Source organism: Lutzomyia longipalpis, chromosome 3, assembly GCF_024334085.1.
Source record: "Lutzomyia longipalpis isolate SR_M1_2022 chromosome 3, ASM2433408v1".
Classification (NCBI taxonomy): Eukaryota; Metazoa; Arthropoda; class Insecta; order Diptera; family Psychodidae; genus Lutzomyia; species Lutzomyia longipalpis.
In genome coordinates this window covers 22,127,005-22,149,946 of record NC_074709.1, presented here as the reverse complement: position 1 = coordinate 22,149,946, position 22,942 = coordinate 22,127,005, and the positions used below count along the sequence as shown (strand labels likewise).

General features: G+C 32.0%; 1 protein-coding gene across 29 annotated transcripts in view; it reads right to left on the bottom strand.

The window, feature by feature from the left end:
• The window catches only part of LOC129792558 (potassium channel subfamily T member 2), a 65,897-nt gene that overhangs the window by 31,704 nt on the left and 11,251 nt on the right, over positions 1–22,942 (bottom strand). For 2 of the 29 annotated variants that reach the window (XM_055831694.1, XM_055831697.1), the window contains exons 2-3: positions 9,654–10,424; positions 944–1,165 (exon numbers count right to left, since the gene is read on the bottom strand). The exons of the other annotated variants lie outside the window; for them this stretch is intronic. In XM_055831694.1, coding sequence (XP_055687669.1) covers positions 944–1,164 — 221 coding nt within the window. In that variant the 5' untranslated portion in view covers position 1,165; positions 9,654–10,424. The remainder of the gene's footprint in view (positions 1–943; positions 1,166–9,653; positions 10,425–22,942) is intronic. 29 annotated transcript variants of the gene reach the window in all.

The following is a 22,942-nucleotide window of genomic DNA, read 5'->3' as shown; positions in this document are numbered from 1 at the left end:
TTTTTTGGATACAAAATCAATTCAAAAGCTTCCTGTGTATCTGTTTCAACGATGATATGTCAGATTACACGTAATACTTGAGCTTTTTATTGAATTTTCTGGGATGAAGAATCCGAAAGCTCTGTGTTTTATAGAATCCCAACGTAAAAGAGATAAGGAAAATTTTTTTATGCACATTTCCATTATATTTCCATTTCAAAAGCTTTCCTATTACATAAATTTCACAACACCGTAAGGATTTTTACTTTGATTCCACGCAGAGGGAAGGAAAGAATAATAGAAATCTGTCTTTGCTATCCATAGTGTAAGAAATTCACCTCACGAGAATATTAACTATTGTGATGTGAATTTCAGGTGTGAGATCAGACATTTTCATGTCTATTATTATGCAAGTTTGTCGTTTCGTATTTGTTTAAGAATACATCTCCATAACACGACATTTCAAGGAATATGTGTGTAGGTAATAATTTTGAACGTGAATTTCATACATGACGTGAAAGATAAACTTATGATTTTATAATGCTAAAGCATTGATATTCCTTCCGCTGTGCCAAATTAAGTCACTTCTAATTTATTGTTAACTGGAAATATATGTTATTTGAGTTCTTTGGAAATTTTCCACGAATATTATAATAGCGTACATACATTTGCATGACATAATGTACATGAAATATTTTACTTTTGATTGTCGACGAGCTTGTTTAATTTAAGTTTCTGTTATACCATTTCTATTAAAGAAATAAAATTAAATGGGTAAGAGATTTAACAATTTTTTAATTGTGAACACTTCTAATTCTTTTTAAAAATATATAGCAACCCTATCAACATCAGTTTGATTCTAAAAAGAAACATAGCCCACAGACACATTTCTTATTTTTAAAAGTCAACAACTTTTATATACTATTAACGTGATATATAGAATTTTTACACTATAAATGAGTACCTGGGTATTTGTAGAGCAATTTCATCGAGACTGTCTGATGGATTCATTGGTGTTTTCTCGAAGAGGCGCGACGGTGCTAACGTGAGATGTGTATCCATGTTGTTAACACCACGGAAAACTTTTGCACCACGACGCTGTCTCTGGCGCTGTGCTGCCTTCCTTTTCTTCTTATTCTCCTCCTCACGTCGGAGGTTGTGCAGACGGAAGAAGAACATCGACATCCTGCCCAATGTTACACTTTAATTCAACTAATGTTGGAATCCTGTTCACGTGTTCTAGTAATTGTTTGTAAACAATTCGAACGTACATTCCTAACATGCGAACTTTCTCGCCCGGAGATAATTTGTTACACAGGTTGATGAGGATGTAAAGTGAAATATGCAGATTATTGCGCTTCAGAAGCAAAATTGTCCTGTTTATTCACACTCAATTTTGGCGAAATTGTACCAGACGTGACATTTATCACGTGTGCCCCGGAGTTTACAGCTTACAAAACCATTTAGACAATGAGTAATGGGATCTACATTTTCGGCTTTCATAAAAATACTTAAATGTACGTACATTGTACTATATACATAGCACAGTCACATTTTGAATAGGTGGGTAAACTTCTGTTGATAGTGCTGGCATTGTGTGGTTTCTCCTGGAAATAGTTTTCCATGGATAGTGAAGCTATTTTATGTACCTTTGAGTTGGAAAACTTTCAGCCACTAAATGAGACAGAAGATTGAAAAAAAAAATTGTAAGGAATAAATGTAAAAAAAAGCTTTTATGCTTTTTGGGCAATTTTTTGCATTTTGCAACTTTGTTCATTTTTACATAAAGTTTTTTATTTTCTTTTAGCGGAAAATGCAGTGTTAAAACTTATTCAACTTTTTTTTTAATTTTCAAAAGACTGGAAAGTTTTTTTTTTAAACTTCCTTATAATCTTTAACTTTTTAAAATTTTATTCGATACATAAAATTTTCCGAAGATTGATTTCCTTTCCCGCCTGTTCGACTTATTTAGGGCATTTTTGGTGCATACCTAAATTATAATTGAAGACGAAAGTTCAAATGTTACAGCCAAAATGTCAGCAATAACAAAACAATATGACAAAATTAATTTGCATGGAATCTCAACGTGAGATCGTATTTTCACGAGTGACATTTCAATTCTTCTAAAAGCTGTCTCTACAAATTGTGAAATTAGACGGTGAGAGTTTAGAGTACGGAGTAAATATAACAGGAAGTGTACTCAGTTTTCCATAAGATTCTATTACGGCGCTATGTACCTACATAATTCGTCTTATTCGAACAGGATGTGAATCTGTGAGTGAAAACTGTATATTATAATTTTGAATTTGTAATTTAATCAAGTAATGCCGTTTTTGTACTCTACTGTTCATTTGCATCCATAACTCTATAACATCATCACCTAATATGAGCATATGAGTACATTTCAGAGGCTCTTTATTAGGAATATAGTGATGGAAAATGTCTGATCGTAATGCATTTAATTACGAACAATTACGGATCAAATAGCAACGCATTCATTCATGATACTCTCGTTGTGGAGTAGAAATTCCCTAAACATCCGTGTATTATGATTGGCTTGGTTTATTAACTCAATTCAACGATGAATTTTGATTAAAAATAATATAATATTGGAGGTTCATAACGAAACTTTAGTATTAAATATGCAAACAATTGCATTATGTTGATCGAACCGTCGATATGCCAGTTACAATTAAATACAATTTAATTGAAATATAAATAATTTATTAATAAAGTCGAAACTACCTGAGAGTAAATTAAGTTTGATATTGTAGATACATTTTATATTGGCATATTAATGAAACAGTTTGACAATAAATAATATAAAATTATTTTTTCTGCAAATTATTTTTTTTAATAATAGTGATTAATAAAAAAAAATCAATGCTGGTCTCATCGTGGTCTACAATGCAATATAGTACTAGATTATTACAAAAAAATATCTATGGTATTCAATCAGAATGAACATCGTAGTTGCAAATAAATGCAACTTATATAGCTTCTCTGCGGTTCATTTGATTTCTAAAGTCACATATCAGGATATTAAATTTCATGGTGAAATTTTTAGTTTATTCATAGTTCTGATTTGTGAAAACTCCCATAGAAATCCGCCCTCTCTACAAAATTCATACGACGTATCTTTCAATCCTTGAATTTATTGAAGTTGGAGATTGTATTTGTATGTAAATTTGCAGAAAGCTTACAAAAACTTTTATGTAAATCACAAATTATTGTATCTACGTATGTATGTACATTGCACATACCTACTACATGGAACTACATATGTGATGAAATGGTAGTTCTATTTTTAAAATTTCCTAAGAACTCTGATACATATAGCAACATCATTCTTACTCACTCCAATATGCCTTGAATCACAAGCATCTGCTGCACTCAGAGAATTTATATTGATTGCAGAATTGGAAGACGGTTTACGTGTCAATTCGTCGAAGAATTTAGAGGGATGAGATGTTTTGGAAGGGATGGACCGTTGGAAAAACATGTGAGGATACATTTTTTGTACGCCATCATGGGGATGGTAGGAAAAGCTTCGAATTTTCCGCGCCAGAAAATCACACCTGCGCAGACCGGAAGTAAGTTTCATATTTACAAACAGGAAGCCACAATAACAAAATTCACTCTCTCGTGAGAAATGGAGAAAAAAATACTATTTTTTTTTGGTTTAATGAAAATTCTACAGGAACACGGAAATTCCGATGAATTTTTTAAAATTACTCAACACCCACAAAAAGCAAATTTTTCCTCTCACACCCCACATAATTATCGACTAATCCTCATGAAAATCTCCTTAAGGACATTATCATCGTGAAAATGCGACTAAATTTAATTTCAAGACCCAAAATCTCTGCATTAGTCACAACACCATTTAGATTTAAATAAAATTTCAACGAAAAAATTATTTTTGAAAATTATGCTCTTTACCTTTAACTTAAAAAAAATCAATAGAATACATGAAAATACACTTTTGTCCTCAATCAACTTGTCTACTATCTAACCACTTGAACACCCCTTTCCATCCATCACGGAGAAAACTTTCAATGAAATATCTCTTTTCACGGAGAGTTTATTTTCATTTGCAGGAGTTTTATCAAATTTATGGCTCTTTTGTCGATGTGATGGAAACGAGTAGAGTGAAGAAAATTTGCTGGAAAATTGATAAATTTTCACAAAAGAGGTAAAAACAAAGTTTATAGCGCGAGTGTCCGAAAAGGGGGTTATTCTCTTTATATCTTCAATTTAACGTAAAAAAAGCTGTGAATTATATATAAAATACATAGATATGTAGGTAGATGTATGTTTTTTTTATAAAGATAAGTGTTATATTTAGAGACTTCCTTCAATCCTATTTACTAAATAAATCTTTTTTTTATTTTCTTTAAAACAACAATGTGTGCATAAACTAATTCAAAATTAAATGGTTCAAAATGATTCTCTTTTATGAGACTTATGGGCCAGAAGATTTTTTTTTCATGCTAAATAAGATGTTTCGTCACTTCTTACCACAGAAGTGGATCTTCAGCAACGATTCCCATGTCAATTTGTTGGCGAGAAAGACGACAAATAGCCTCGAGGGCAAAAGAGCAATAAAAAAGTGTATATACTCTTCAAACAAGCTCTGCTCATTCTGCGACTTTAATGGACATCACTCTCTAAGGGATTTTAGCCTCCCACACCAGCTATTACAGGCGATTTCACTGAGATTCCTCTCTTTCAATGGAGGCACTTTTTATTCTTTTCATTTCACAGCTAGAGGGTAGTCTCCTCTTCATTGTGAAAGAGACATGAGAATTTTTCCTATTTTCAGCTAATTCAGTAATCCACTAAATAATTATAAGTTTATATAAAATAAACTTGCTTTTTTTCGCTTCTTTAAATATAATTAGCTAATGGTTTTTTGAAGTGCAATATATGCTTCTTTTAATCCAAAAACTGTCACACAAATTCCCCATCCATTTTCTTTGTGTATAGCTCTGTGACAGTATACTAAAGGGACTAAAAGGACATTATGGACTGATTAACAAAACACATAAAAAAAGGAAAAGACAATTTTATATGCATATTTCTTTTCTCAGAAATATTTTCCTTTTGGGTTGACATCGCATCGCAATAAAACATAAAAAGATGGTGAGAAATAAAAGGAAAAAAAAGATGAAAATGTATTAAACATAAAATAGATAAGATCACCCACATACATACATACATACATACATACATACATACATAGGGTTAGTTGGCATTTTATCTCTGATTCGACAATCTCTCAATTCTACATCCCACATTTATGGCATGAGAATGAAAAAAAAAAATCCTTGTGCCATTGATCTTTGGGAGAGAGAACAAATCCCTCAACGCTAGTTCGCGTCAAGTGTGTGAAAACTTCCTCAAGATGGGGTGTATTTGTATAAGGGTCAAAAACCACATTCTCCAAACAATAGAAAGTACTCCATAGAAATGGCTTTGTCGTGGGAATACACTCTAGTTAATTCCAATCGATTGAATAGGATGGCTTGAATGATTTGAAAGAGGTAAGTGTTTTCATCTAAAAGCTTTGTCATCTTAGAGGAAGGAAATTGAGAATTTTAAAATGGATTTCTTCAAAGGATACTTTACTGTTGAAAATGTATTGGACAGTATTCATTTCTGGCTAAAGAACTATGTAATATTAAGGGTTGCACATAATGTACAAAGTTGAAACAATCATAAATTGCTGTTACATTTGACCTGAAAGTTTCGTTTCAGGAGAATAATTCCTCACAGGAAGACTTGTTCCCATTGTGTTATGTGGTAAAGGAAGTTTCCTTGGGTGAGGTGAGGAGTCAAATAAAATAAGATTTATTCCGTCAGAATCCAAATCGTGCGTCAATTGCGTAGGTCCCGTAAAATCAACTTAGGGTGATTTATGGGGGATGAGAAATTTTTGGACTTCTGTCTCGAATTGCGTAAACATGTCCAGGTCGTTTGGAAGGAAAATCCATCACATCGAGTTTTACACATCTATTAAATTGACTTCATTAAATGCCTCGTCTCACACGAAGGATCACTTTTCACCAAGGGTGGGAAATGATGAGGAATTAATGATGTCATAAGTGACATGGAGCATACACGCCATGGTATGAAAAAAAAAACCTTGTAGGAACGCACACGAAGTTCTAATTTTAAATACATCCACCCTACCCTTGATGCTTTTCATATTATTGAATTCCCACATCATTGTCCGTCCATCCTTCTCCATGGAACAGCCATATATACACGATAATATAGGTAGCCTTATGGTGTGGTGTACCCTCATTTCGATGGCAATTATCTGGTTGAATTCAATAGAAAATCATGAATTATGATATTGAGCACGAACAGTTTTGGGGAATTATATTCAAACCTTTGAGGACCTATACTCTGAGGTTTTTTTTTCGTACGCAGATAAGACCTTCTAATATAGATATTGTGGAAGTGAACCAAACACCTCGAAAGGGACATGAGATATTATAGCCAATACACCTAAAACCCTACCCTTAAAGGTGTAGCGTTTCACTTATCGATTCATGATGATACACCGAACCCATCAAACACGAGGAAACGCGACGTGAATTAAGTAAATTAATCGTGAGTCCCATCCACATGAGACCAATTCACTGACCATCATCGTTTCAACAACCTGCACGTTGGAAAATATATATTTTTTAAGAGAGTGGGAGTATGTTGCTGGCAAAAATGTGAGTTGCCAATTAAACGGGGGAACATCTTTAAATATTAATTTGCTACCGTTGACAAATTTTCAAACGTTCGCTTAACATATTATCCAAAACTGCTGTAAAATTTAATTTACTTGCAGTTGAAGTACATTATGGCAGCAGTTATGTACAATTATATTTTCCACACAGTGCACAGAAGTTTTATTACAGGATTGACATAAGTACATAAAAGTATATTTATGTATTTACGTATTTATTTGATGAAGTAGCCGCAGGTTTTTAATAAACTTTAAACGGATTATAAAGTGTTATCAAATTTCAGTAGAATTGAGAGTTTATTATTGTACACATAGTGAGTTATGTAGAAATTATGAATATTTATGTATAAAATATGAGTGGTAAGTCTAGAATTTTTAAAAATGAAAGACCTTCGAAAATATGTATATTTCAAAAGGAAAAATTAATGCAAAAAACCTTTGAAGTCGGAAACTGCAAGCTTAGGAAAGTATTCCACCCCATAATGAGATAAAATTTATCTACAACTCACCCTTACCATAGAATATTGAGTGATATCTATAAACAATTCTTGACCATATATAGCCTTGGAGTAATTTCCCCCTATAAGGAACGACACAGAAATTTACCCAAAGACATGATGTTAAATCTCTCACTAAGAGCCATTCTATGGGACTCACAATCAATCACCATTAAAAGAGTAAAACACTGATTAATCACTGCACAATGTACTGCCCCATGACCGACTCTCTCCCCCATTAAATGGATAGCTATTAATATTGAATAAATTCATCACCCTCTTCTGTTTACAACGTACCTCTCAATATTAAACTATAATAAATTTAATTATGCAGTGCTTCTGCTACCTCCTTCCTTGCAAATATGAGAAGTTTCCTGATGGGTATATTTTAGAATTATGAGAAAATCGTGTAATAAATACATGACTTAATAAGTTAAAATTCTATTACATACAACTTTCATGTTTCCTTGAGAGATCCCATAGTTTGTGTCGTGTAATGAAGCTTTTACTTAAAACAGGAAAGAGTAAAGGTTGTAGTTTGTTTTGTATTTATATTGGATTAATTAAAAATGAATTTTATATAGGATGTTTAAACTTAGGGTATCAAGATGGTCCCAACGTCTATCAGTTGAGGTCTTAAAGCTCAAGTTCAAATAGTAAATTTACCTTTATACGAAGCTTACTGATCAGAAAATATCTTAGGATATCTTTTTCTAAAACCGTTTACGTTATCCAAGTTGGTTATGAAGGAGATTAAGTCTTCTAAATTGATAAATTGAATTTCTCTAGGGGAGACCGGGGTTAAAAAAGTCACTTAAGGGTTTAGAAAAAGCTCAAAATATCATATTTCCCAAATAGATAAAGCGAAATGTTTAGCTCATTTCTTTAGGAAATTTACTGCCCTACAACTCTTTCTCAGACCATTTTGTTCTATCTAGCTAGGAAATATGATATTTTTGGCTTTTTCCAAACCCTTAAGTGACTTTATTAGCCCCGGTCTCCCCTACTTTATTTTACTAACCTTTTATGAAGGCATATACATTAAATTTCTTTTGTGTATAAAAAGTCTTGAAAAAAACGTAAAGAAGAAACCTAATTTTATGTATCAGTTCAATTTCCACAAATTGAGCAGATTTGCTCGTCAACAAAAAGTGATTTCTCTCAATTAACCATCTAATCGTCAAAGGAAAAAGTCAAGTGGCGCAAAAAGGTGCGTTGAGTGAAAAAACGTACGGAAATGAAATACCATGTAAAAGGAAATTTCCAGGTGAGGAAGTTGGCAGGAAAAAAGGTTGAATGAGAAAGTCAACAGTTGAGGACAAAATTTTCACACCCTTCAAGCAAAGTGTAGGTACAATATACTAAGCGGGGCTTTGATTTTCTACCCTCTTACTTAGAGAAACATAAATCACTTTCTATGTGGCAAATACAACTAATTAATCTTAGAAAAAGAATAACTCATGGTAATATGAGTCAATTTAGGTGTTGTGGTATGAATGAAAAATAAATGAAATGGGATAAGGAATCGAATTAGGAAAAAAATTGAAAACATTCTGTTAACAAACTTTTATTTGTCTATAGGTAATGGATTATATTAATTTTAGTAGTTTTCTCTAATTATTATGTTATCATTAAGGGATTCATAAATAGATTAAAGTCATTAAAACTTTTTTTTCAATTTAAACCATTTCAGATTATTCCTATGTACATTACATACATATTACATTCTTCCTAGTGAGATAAAATTTTATAACTGGTACAATTTCTCCAGATAAGTAACAAATGCGAGCGTAAATTGTAATTACAGAACTATCTGCATAAAAGTACAACATGTATAAACATAAATTTTTAATTGAAATTGGTACCAAAAGGATGGAACATTTTTTTTTGTTTAACATGCTATACTTCCTGTCGAGAATAACAAATTAAACTTCTGAAGCGCAGAATCCACAGTCACATGAGAAATATTTACATCCATTTCTGATTGCATTGTGAATAAAAATGAAAAAAGGAGTAAATTTTTTTTTTGCTTTTGCAAAACTTTCTGTGCGCAATTGACTTTTACTTTTTCCAAGGGGATGATATTTTTGAACAAGTAGTGTACAACATGTGAGATATATAATGTCTTTACATGTTAAATGAATTATTTTATTGCAATATTATATTATTATTTTATGTTATTTTTAGATTCTTTTATTTAATAAAAAATGAATAAAAATTCTACAAAAATAGATTTTATTTTAATCCTTGAATTTCATTTAAAAGAATTAACATGTACACTACCTATTAAGACACATCCCACTTGTACTAGTTTGCGCTACAACTTCCAGTGTCCCATATATCCTAGGTACACAGTAGGTACCTACAGTTCATTCATCATAAAATGGTATTCAAAACTTCGCAGTAAAAATGTACTTTCTAACATTTACCTTGTAGTTGCTTTATTGAATTAGTTGAATGAGTTTTCCGTATATATTCCCTTTTTCGGTTTTACAATTCACGTCCTATTGTCCACTTTGAAAATGGAATATCTCGATGCTCAAATATTCCAGCAGAGCTCTTTTTCTTCCTGTTTTGTTACACACAATAGCAATGCAGTACTGTGTGCAATTTTTAACACAATTTATATCAATTATTCACCCAGGCAATTCAGCGTTAAAATTCACACTCATATGTGGTTTTTAACAATTTTTTTAAAAGATTATTGGTGTATATTTTTACTAAATAGTCACTTAATATAACTTCGATAAATTTTTCGTATATTTCCTAACACTTTTCACGACAATATAAAACATCACACACACTTGGCATTTGAGGAATATTTAATTGACTTTTTTCACGAATCGCATTTAAGGTTTTAGATTTTCTTTTTACTTAACAAATTACGTTTTCTTTTCTCATAGGTACTTCCACTTGATTTTTTTTCATTTATTATTGGACAATAAAAAATTCATAAGCTCAGAATTTTCTTGGTCGAATAAATTATTAATTTTTCTTTTGGGTTTTCCGTTACACTTTAGTAGGGTGTTTAAAAATTAATTATATTTTGTTGTGTTTTAAAGCCAAGAATTTTCTTTTTAAAGTGTCACACTTTCTTTATCGGAGATGTGTATATAAAATATAAATTGTTATCAAAAAGGTTGGTCCGATCGATTTTCCGTTGATAAATATATGGAAATTTGTTGTATAAAGCTGATTCCCTAGAAGAGAACATAATAAATTACACAGTAGAACCACCTTCCATTTACCCCCAAAAAAAAAACACTTCATCCCTTACTCAGGAAGTCGTCGATGGGGTGAAGAGCCAGTAAAGTTTTCGATAAAGAAGTCATTATTTATTAATAGTATATCTTTAACGTTAAATTGAAACAAATTTTATTGCATGAGAGGAAATTCTGAAAATTATTCACTTTACAACCACAGAATTTACATAAGGTTATGGTTTGTTTTTTTAATAAATCGTGTCTACACGGAAGGAAAGGTCATTATATTGTGAAACACGATTTTTCTCCTTTTCATCTTCATTCCTTTGACGATTTTCTTTCAAAATGAAAAACAACTTATTTTCCCTTCTTGGAAAAAATACATTAACAAGATTTATCTCTCCTGTATCATTTGTATCTGATAACTTTCATTCATTAAAGGAAGCAAAGACAAAAGATATGCTCGAGGGTGAAAAACCAACAATCTGAAAATACTACCTACAAATTATCTGTGAGTTGTATGGGTGTACCAACGCCAAAGAGATTTCAGAAAGATTCGAAAATGTCTTTCCAAGAATTTTAATGATTTTTTCAGCTAAATGTTATATGTCGCCATCATCAAAGGATAGAGCTCAACACACGTGAACTATTCAATCATTTTAAATCAGAATTATCTGATTTTTACTCAATACGTACGAGAAGTAAGAGTTTTTCACAGAATATAAATTATAAAATTCATTTCTTCATTTTGTATTTTTGTTTGTTTCTTTGAAGGAACAAAAAAAACTGAACGTTCATTTTAAATGCGGATTAAACCAAATTTAATTCAATTAAATGCCTAATCTTTGACCTAAAACAACGCTGCTTCTTGATTAAATCAGACCAAAACCGTATTCATCTTAAAGTCAATCAATTTATAGAAAATTGTGGGTAAAGAAAACAAATTCTGCGGTGGGTGAGATAGGGAAGGCAAAAATTCAATTAATTTACTCTCATGTTCTCTTCAATTTCCGTTCCCTTTTTAGACGCAGTATGAAGCACTTTCCATCTGCAAAACACCCCGCTGATTTCGTAGTCTTTCCCCTCACATAGTCTGATAATTTGTTTGTGATTTCATTTGGAAATTTTCTGAGATCACAATTCTATTTTAGTATTTGCATACTAATTTTGCCAATTTGGTGGGAAAAAGGTAAAACCCAAAAATAGTTGGTGGTAAATGAAATGAAAACGAGTGTTGTGTGTGGGCAAAATCAAACGATTGCCCATGGGAATCAATGTAGATGACCGTATAAAAAAAAATGAGAGACTATTCAACATAGAGTTAGAGTTCGGCTACCCCCTCATATGAAGGACAAAGGGAGTCTATCGATAAAATGTGCTTCACGTGGTAGCTATAATTGGTAATAAATTGCATTCGCAAAAACTTTCTTCTCGCATAATATGAAAGCTCTCTCATGGGGGTACTTTCCCGCCATGTCGTCCACCTATTGGTTCATATATGGTGGAAGACAAAAAAAAGAACTATATGAAGAGAGAAATAGCCAGAGACAAAAATAATAATTTTTCTACACAGAGAACCAAAAGGAAATGTATAAATGTGTATGTGGGAGGGAAGAAGGGGGTGGGAAAGTATAAAAACAAAAGGAATTTTTCCAATTTTCCCCGGTATAATAAATGGAAAGAAATGAAATTACAGAAAGAAATAAAATACAAAATAATAGCAATTTATTGCTTCTTTTCTGCATTTGTCACGTCTTCTTCATAAATTTTGTTCTTCCAACACCTTAAATATACATACATCAAGCTGTTTTCACCTCCGATCCTCCAAAATTTCTCACGTAAGCCAGCATAAATGCCACAATTAATTATCTTTTTATTGCTTGACACCTTATTGTACCTACTTTCCGTGTTAGTATATATACAAAGCCCACCATTTCATCATTTCTCAATTGGCTACCTTTTAGTAACGACTTTTCATCATTTTTAATTTCAAATGAAAACAAAATAAACTGCAAGTTCTGTGTGTATTAGAATTGTAAAGAATCTAATAAAAATACCTTAAATTTCTCAAATGATATACCCACAAATTACTATGTCAGACCGTCATAAGAAAGTTTTCCCCCCACATTCATGGCTTCCCTCAGAGAGCTTTGGCAAATATATGGAGCTTGTTATTGCAAAGAAAGTTGCTGGAAGCTCTTATGAAGGTAGGAAATGTACTACAAGCCATAATCGTTTACTGTCAGCATTTACAAGATTTTTATTATAACCTTTTCACACCACAGTGAGTACTGTGAATACCGTTCTGTTTCTTCGCTGTTCTTTCTTCAAAATAGGTAATGGAACTTGGAGAAGCTTTTGTGTTCATCACATGTGTTTTATTGATTTAAATTAAAGTTTTTCTTTGTAGATCTAATTAAATAATTCTATTCTAGGGTCAAGAAAACAATTTAGATTACAAATATTTTAAAATCGTTTTTTAACACCTTACATCAAACGTTAGAAATTAAATGTTAAACTTCAGAAAAGAAACGTCAAAAATTGGAAATAAAATCGTCAAACTTCATCAAAGATGTAAAAAGCTGTCGATTCGAAAGTAACAGCCATTAATATGATTTAATAATCAAAATTTCCATCAACTAACTCTTAAGTCATCCTTATTGATCCAATTATAATATTTCAAGAAAAATGTTTCTTAAAATCACGTTCTTTAATAAATTCTGACCTTATCCTCGTGGAAGTCAATTTATGGGAGCCAAATTAAAATTTCTTATTATCTTTATAATGCTTAAAGTATAACCAACATTCTATATTTTCTATATTATTATCACAAACTGTTTATCCAGTTAATGCAGTACGTGCACGATACATTTTCCATTGTAATCTCGCAACAATGCCTTGGTAATGATGTTATGTGAGGTGGCGCGAAAATTAACAACTTTTGTTCACCACCCCCCCTAAACAATCTGCCAACATTGCAAAATTCACGAAATTACTGCTGACTCCTAAAAGAAGAATGAACTTTGTCAAATTGAATCATATTTACAATGAGATTTCCACGAAGGCCCATCGTCCATCAATTTGGGGAGATAAAGAAATTTACAGAGGATGAAAAATTAAAATGAAGAAAAGGTACATAATTTTATAAATTGTATTTTGCGTGTTTCTTTCAAATTTGTTTGCCATTAAACCAAAAGGCCTCAACCTTACGTGAAGGTGGATGAGAATAATGAAAATTGTAACATTTTCATGACATTGAAATAAATTTAAAGAGCAAAATGAATTCATATTCGCAATGATTCAATTGCTCGTTTAGAAAATAAATGAATAACATAAGAATTCTGACGAATGTAAAGTTTTTTTTTATACATAAGTACAGAGATATATGGCAAACAAGTGGTTGAAAATTGTTGGCATAACATGTCATCGAAGCCTACTCAACATTTTTACGGATAAAAGCATAATTCTGTAAACCATTTCAAATAACATAGGGCACATTTACATGTTTGAAATTCCTCAAGCCACATTTTACATTCCAATATGACAAATTTAAAATAACTCAATCGTCAACAGCAAAATACTAAAGGAATGAAGGAGGTAAAATTACAGGATATAGATTACATTATGTACATTAATTAAATAGAGAGAGAGAGAGAGAGAGAAGATTTGTGATATTTCCTCTTTAAATGCTGCACCCCTCACGTGTCTAAAGCTAAAGTTCCACTTTTACACGAACTCTCCCACTTCACTTGCGGTTTTCTCCCATAAATGGAGTCCTCATTAAAATTATACACGAGTTCATTCTCGAAGATACCCTGATATTCAATTTACAAAAGGTTAGAACACTCCATGACTTTTCCACGTGACACGTTCAATTGGATTTTCGCTGTAGATGAAAAATCTGGAATAAGGAGAATTTTCCGGGGTTATACCTAACAAAAAGTATACAAGAGTCCACGAGAAATTCCACAAGCCCGCGGCTAAAGAGTCGCGCAAATGAAGGTACAAACGACAGTCTTTCATACAAGAATAATGTAAGTAAGGGAGTGGTTTGAGGTGGAATAAAAAAAACACTGGTGGCGGTAAATTCTGTGGGCGTTGGCAAATAGAATAAATAACAGCAAAAAGAGGAAAGGAGTGATATGAACCAACACAGTGCGGTTACAGGTAGGTAGGTACGTTGCATTCGACAAAAAAGGTATGAAGAATAAACTCATTACTTGACTTGAATAAATATACCACCCCCCACATTCCAGTTAAGGGTTGTAGTGTGTGGTTTCATATCAATTGAATATCGTGCATGCTATTGATTTACTTTTCAATTTCCATTGTCATTCTACGTCAATCAACTTACTACACATTTATTTTTCTATCCTCAGTCACAAAATATTATGTATATGGCTACTTAAGGGGGACGATGCGGGGAAGCTGACATGAAAATGATATAATCATCGGCAATAGAAATAAATCGAGTCTCATAGAATCTACTTAATGAGTTCTTTAGCCTAATCCTGGACTTTTCCTTGGTATATCGACCAGCAGGATATGCTGTATTATGTATAAAGCTCAAATGTCAACAACTTTATCTCAAGAAATTGTAGCAATTTTCCCCAAGAAGATTATCTAGCCATTTCTCTTATTCTTATTAGATTTATTTAGTGAAAAAAAACAGAAAGTTGACTTATGATAACTTATGTACATATTCCCATAAGATAGTTGAGCAAGTTTAAAATGCGGATTTAAGTAAAACTTTAATTCTCAATAAGTCAGACCTTGGGGATTGTATTACAATGCGTCTTCAAAAAAATTATATTAAAAACTTCACTAAATTACCTATAACCTTAGACAATACATAGAACCTTCCACTATATACATACATAATATTAAAATAGATATCTGTGCTAATCTCTTGAGGATTTGGGGGTAATTTATCGCCCCTGCTACTATTATTATCAATTTTCTTCAATGTGTTTTTCATGATGGTAGGGTACTATGGCGCAGAATACATGTATGTACTGTACACACATAACTTTCATAAAGTTATAATCCGGCGAAAGTAATTTGTGAAGCTTGACAATACGGAGGGTTCAACCACAGAAGAACTCTCAGCAGAAATCCAAGTTGCTGACTTTTTAATCTTTTCCCAATACTAATTTCAGAATTGTTGCGAAATACCGATATATAGCGCATTAATATAGGTATGTAGTTGGTCGATACTTTGCATTAAAAAGTTGCAGTATAAAACCTCGAGTTTTTGCATCTTTCTCAGCTAATTTCTTCCTTTCTCACGGAAAACTTTAGAAGAAATAGTGGGATTATAGTGAACGATTCATATTGATTGCTTAACATTTGTTGGATCAATTGATCAAAAATGTCAATGAAAATGGTGTGTAAATGGATATTTAATGTCACACCATTACAAGAGTCCTTCGTATCCTTATGAATGTGCTTTATTCTATCAACTTCGTCTTCCTTTCACATTCAATTAAGCTTAACGCGAAAACTTGTCCGATTCCTTGTCATTTCTCTTTTTTTTGCGTTCTTCTTGCAAGAAGTTTTCTATGCGGGAGTTTGTGTGGGTGGGTGAAGAAGTTGAGTAGATATTCATTGAGGAAGTTCATGGGGGGGAATTGCGCGTATTATTACACCACCTACAAATTAGACAACATCAATTTGTGAGTTTCTGTGGTTTTCTCCCGATAATGAGGACTAATACAGATTCTTTTTTAAAAAAATTATACATCTTGTTGAAGGATGCTATTTCATATTATTTATGTTTCCTTAAAGAAATCCTCCCACAAATTCTCTTTATTTTAAGAGAATAATTTTATTCCAAAAGTTTTGGAAACTTTAATGGAAAGTTATTGATTTTTCAAGGAGTTCTTGAGAAGCGCAGATACCTGTATAGTTTGTTTCTCACAGTCTTAACTTTTTCTGCACTAAAAATATGCAAAGACGGTGATAAAATAAAAATTATTTGCAAAGTAATTTTCTTTTTTTATGGTTTCAACTTGAATATCCTTGAAATCAAACAAGAGAATTCTTATGAAGGCTTTCTTCTCTGTTAAAAGCAAAATGTTAAGAATTTTCCAATTAATTTAAAATGAAATTATTTCCTTTGAGAAAATTGAGTTCTTATAAAGAAGCAACTATAGTTTAATATACCGATGTTGTCTTTAAGTAACAAAATGTGCGTTGGTTGACGATATCTTTCCATGATAGAACAATGAAAAATATTTTATGTATATTTACATGTATGTAAAGGGTTTTATGAGATTCTTTTCATATTACATGTAAAGCAAATATCTCATAAATTTGACTCATTCGCTATCTTTACAAAACATCTACAAAATTCACTTTGTGAGACTAACAGAATAATACCCTTGGTAAATACATCCATATTTCAGTGGGATGTGTCAGACGAATATGAGAATTCTTGTGAGACACTTACGAAATCCACTTACAATCTACATTTCTTATGCATCATCGTCTTGTGCGCCTCATCACTCTAAAAGTATAAATCACGAACTTTCATCCACCTTTCCCACTACTACATTCAACTTATATTGTATATATAGTATATCTACCCGAGGGGAAAACTTTAATTTACCTCAACTTCCGCTTGCAATTTTCTTGAATATTATCTTCTTATTAACACTTTATATTATTTGCTAATTTCAGGAGATAATTAAACCACAAACTGGTAGCATGCCTACGTTGCAAAACCATTGCAAGCAAGTTTGTTATTTAATTAAATCCACCAAAATTATGTAATAATTCAATTTTCTCAGAAATTTTTTATTGGAAAAAAGTTGACAACAAAGAATGGTTTTGTTGATTATTTTTGATTTAAGCCAGAATTAAGTACAGCTTTATATGTTTTTGGGAACTATAATACAAGAAAATAGATGCTAAGGTGTATTAGATATCTTTTAAAGTTTTCCTTTTTTTAGACAAATGTTAGTTATCAAAAGTTAAATCCCCTAAAAGCTTCTCTTTAAACTCTGGCATCTACAAAGATACATATCTTCACATCCTTTCATCTTACATCTTTTGAAGTTAGAGTAATGCATGATGTTTAATGATAAATAACCTTTAATATGTCATTTTCGTACTCTTATTTGTCAGATATTGAACTATCAATTTATAATTTTCACTGCATTCCTGAAAAAAAAAACAAGATAAACTAAAATTATCCTTTTTTTAATTTCGTTTTGATCCCATATATGTATATCCTCCATTTATCCTATGAATTTCACAAGAAATCTCACAAACCTTTTTGCAATTTCATTTCTCGGTAATACTTTAGGTGTATTTGTTCATGCGATTGAGCAAATAATGAGCTTCAGTGTTTGCATACAGTATGAGAAAAATCAATAAATCCTCCTCAAGCAGTGTGAATCCAAATTGAGTGTCATCAAACACACTTTTCCCTTTCACGTCACCCCTGTCTTTCCGTTTTTTGCATGCTATATATTCATTCAACATACATTCAATAGCAAACTTTTTCTCTGTGTATGTTGACATGAACCCATGAGAGGATTTTCCCTCCACGTTGTAACTAGTAAAACGCTCTTCTCTGCCCTGAGACACATTTACTGCAAAAGCGGCATAAGAAATACATTAAATACAAAACTTAATACATTTTCATCCACATACGAATGGGTGGAGAATTTAATTTTCTCAATTGAGCAATCTATTTTATTTTCTTCTGTGTGTGTTTTTTTATCGTAGTAAATAGACGGATGAGAAGAGAACTTTTGAGTAGGTACTTGTGATAAAATTTAGAATCTGTGTGGATTTCAGAGGGTTAATTTGAATGAGAAATGATGTGCATTCAAGTGAGACACCATCAATGTGGATTAGAGCATTAGTGGTCACAATACAAACATTTTGGTTAACTCTATTTTCTTCAAACATACAATTTGCTTCTGGGTGCAAACCAAGGGAGGAAAATCCTGGAGAAAATTTTACAACACTCCATTGATTCGTATTAAGAATTATTTTAGTACTTTATAATATTCACAGTAAATAAATAAGGGGTTTCTTTGGATTTAAAGATTCATTGTAATTATGTTAAAAAGGATATTTTAAATAATTTTCATAGTTCCATTATGCATTACTACTTCCCTCCATAATTTTTTTTAATCCTATTTTCCCTTCATTCACTCTTTTTCGTGGGAAAATGGGTAAATTATTTAATCCCACAATGCTTAAAAGCAAGAAAAGCGGAAGTCAAATAACCGTTGGACCATGAGAGATAGTCTCCTCCCCGCACATTGTTGTCTTTTTTCCCAACCACTGTTTTAAAACTCAATTTGTCTACACTCAAATTCAACAACTCCTTTATCCGTACCTCCAAGAGATGGGGGTGAGTTGAGTGAAAGTCCTACCAAACCAATTGTATTTTTGTGATCTGCTTATGTGCTTTCACAATGTTCGCATCTCCCCCCACCTTTCCCTTTTTCCTCAGGGAATTCCAACAAAAAACGGAAGTTATATCGGAAGGTAGAGAAAATATACACACACACGTGATTCCAGGAATGTCCTTTGAAAAAGGACTTAAAATTACATTTTCACTGAATTTGTGGATGACCTAACCAAAAAAAAAACTTTAGGGGAAGGATATAAAATTTAATTTGCTGCCATTTTTGCCATACTCTCCGCAAGAAATTCTCTTTTCAATTGACCGTGAAGGGGGCTACTTTTATGTGAAATACACCGGAAAATGTTATTTGTATGTATGTTATTTTTAAAGTTATTCTCAAGATAAGGGTTATTGAAAAAGGATCAAATATTATTAGTTGCGGTATTACACATAATGTACACGTGTTTAGTTATCTATTTCGTTTTTCACATAAAGCATTAAGGTGATTTAAATTGTTTTTAATGGTCATAGGTCGTGATTTTCCATTTTTGGTTGTATTCAATCATTAAAAGCATACAGCATAAGATGTGTTTCTATATACATAATATACATATGTAGTACATACATAAAACTTTTCAATTACAGAATAAATCAATACTTAAAATAATGAAAAAAATTCCCACAAATTAATGAAAATTATTAAAAATTTGTATCACGGCCCTTATGATGATAACGTCATAATAAAATCTATAGACTGTGGTAAATTTCCCAATACATTTTCTCAAGTTATGTATGTACTTATCTACATTATATAAAATGAAACAATAATTTACAAGCCGTACGAAGTTTGTAAAAAAAAGGGCGCCTTGAGAGGTTCTCCCATTAAAAGAATGAACATTGATGACAGGACAAATTTTTCGCATGATTTCGATTAAGATGAAAATAATTTTGTCACGTGGATTTAGCATTACTTCTATATATAACAAAGGGAGAAAAAAATGTATAAAAAGCCGGCAAAAATGACAAATTACAGCGAAAAATCCTACCAAAAGTGTGCTTCAAGAAACACTGAGAATGACTCAAAATGTCAACCAAAAATAATCCACCAAGTTGTGGCATATACTTATTGATTTCAACTCACGACTTTTTCTCACTTTTTTCCATAATCACCATTACGTTTTTTTGTCCAGCATCAGATTCCTTATGTCATAAAGGTCTTGTATTTTTTCCTCATTAAAATCATGAGAAATTTCCTTATATTTAGAGAGGTTTGCCATTCTCGAGGAAGTATTTTTATTAATGGAGCATATATTTATTTTTTTGTGGAATGAGAATTAGGCGTAGGAGAAAAAAGCGAGACGAAAATACCATTAAATATTACTGGGAATAAAAACGTATATTCCCCTTGAAAATAACTCGTTGAGAATCCAAAAAAGAAAACTTTAGTGGAGAAAAGCTTTTATGGAACATACATACAATATTTTCATAAATAAACCAACACTTTCACCGTGAAGGAAGTGAAAGTGCGGTGGAGATACTTTGACGCCTGAGAAAGTCAAAATCCCCCCTCAATAGAATGCCATTTTCATGGATCTTTTCACATCCTCACTCCCCTTCCTTAGACTGAGCCTACCCACACCAATGTGTGAGGTATATTTTCTACCTTTTCTCCGCCTTAATCTTGCTCACGTCCAATGGTTCACGTCTTTATTGTCGACTTTTTTTTCGCATCCTTCAACTGGATCCTGCACGCAACTTTGGATCAAAGAAATTCAAACAATGTTCCCTGCAAAGGTAGCAAAATGCAAAAAGTTGACGCTTATTCACACATCAATTCATCGAAAGACGAAAAGTCTTTCAGTTTGGCACACAAAGCTCCGTCGACTCGACAGTCCCTTTTTTGGGCCTCTCCCAGGGGAGACTGACATCATTTTATACATCCATGAAAAGTCAGGTCCATAAAGTTTCTATCATGGAAAGTATGAAAGATTTCTATAAAGAGAACCGTGAAGAAGTTTACGAGCAACTTTATTAGGATTCATCTCTCATTAAGAGATTTGAACTTTAGTAATTCTCAGTATAATTCAGGCTTTGTTAGTGTTGACATACATTAAGTACTTATGCACATATGTATAATTTGAAAGCTCTGTAGCATATTCCAACGCATTGTTCTTAATACCTACAGAACTATATATGAGGTTGTAAAAAAAAACTAAAACACGAACAAAACATTACAAAATTTAAAGCCTCTATCACAGAAATTATAAATCCAAGTATTACTTAGTTTTCACGATTATCTATGTATTGCCTCCTTTGTCTTTTTTTTTTCTACGATTGTTGCCCAGAATTAGTTTTTTGCTGTTATTAGTCATAAGTAAATCATGTATAGTCCAATATGTGTACTTATTGATGTACCTCAGGGCAAGAATTTTCAATAAATCTAATCTAAAAATCTAATATGTACATTGTACAATATGTACAGTATATAACATGCAATGGACTGTATACTTAACTACTTGCCATACAGACAATATTTGTGTATAATATATGTAATTAAACAGTCGAAATGAATTGGAAAATTCTATTATTATCTCCCATAGAAAAATTTAATATTGGCAAATTGATCAGCGCGTTGCATCATAATTAATATTGTCTGATCCAAAAACAATTTATGCTTTATGGAGGTTATAAAAATATAATAAGCTCCACCATATGTGTCTGTGAGAGTTATTTATATTTATAATACACCCATATAATGGTTATATATGAGAATTTTCCGCGTCAATGGCAATGTGTCAATGCAGCTTTTTACAGACGAAAGCTCATGCATAATTATTCAAAAATCAAGTTAAAATATTCTTTTCAGAATAATGTTAAATTTCTCGCAACTTTGAAACCTAAGTTTTTTCACACCAAGCCCATAATGTATTGGTGTGTTTGATCCCTATAATATGTTAACACCCGCTGAGTTTTCTCCCAGAAGACACGTATTTGGGATACAGCATAGAAACTTTTAGGTGGGTTCGTAAAGAACCATGAAAAAACGGCCCATGAATTTTGTACTTCCATGTGGAAACTATAAAAGACCCCTTTTGACACAATTGAAATGGGGGATAAGAGCTTAAAAGACATGATTTTGAGGATTACATGCGATCAACTAAGGGGGATTTGCCAGCAGAACGCAATTCTTCTATTATAGCCTCCAGGATGAAGAGGGTGGTTTTTCCTGAGAAAAGCACATATCATGCTGTATAAATAAATAAAATAAAAATATGTGTGCTCAATGCGAGAGCACCATTAACTATGTATAAGAAATATGTATGTTTTATTTCTTAAATTTTATGTTTCAAACTTATTAGAAAAAAAAATATTTTTTATAGGTAAACAGCTTTAGGATTTAAATTAGTTATTTATCTGAAGAGATTTTGAAAATTATTCCAAAAAAAAAACTTCGAAAAAAGCGAAAAAATTGAATTTAAGCTTTTCTTCAATTTGTTATGGATGTTTTCATTTTAGCATATAAGTACAGCGGAATATAAAAAACATACAAATTATTCTTTGCACCAGTATTCAATAAATTAATTCGTCGAGACGCATATTTAAATAAACATGCAAATTTGCGCATATTTACGTTGTGGAACACCCCGAAATACAGAATGTGCGGACAAATAAATTTCACATAACGAATGCAAGGTTGCGAAATTACAGTGAAAATGGAACACATAGTAATTTTGTATTTCAATCGAAAACACAATCAATTCGATATGCCAATTCTCATACCACTGAGAGGTGGGTAAAATAGGGAAAAATGAGTATTTGACAAATTACTGTGAAAATTCGATATTATTGATGAGCTTTCACATTTGTCTCACATCCGTATGGCCAGAAATAGTGGTTAGATTTAGGAAAATAGTAAAATACGTTGCCCACCAACTGTGTGTTCAAAATTTCATTAATGTCCATTACCTTGGCTTTCAATTTAATTACAAAACAAAATCCGGGACTGTGGATTACACTACAGTTCAGGATGTAATTTTAAACTATACACGTGAACATGTGCTACAGTTGGAACTACACGAAGGGAAAATTAATTTCCGAATATCCTAGCCGGAAATTTCGTGAAATCTTCACACCGGAAATCCACGAT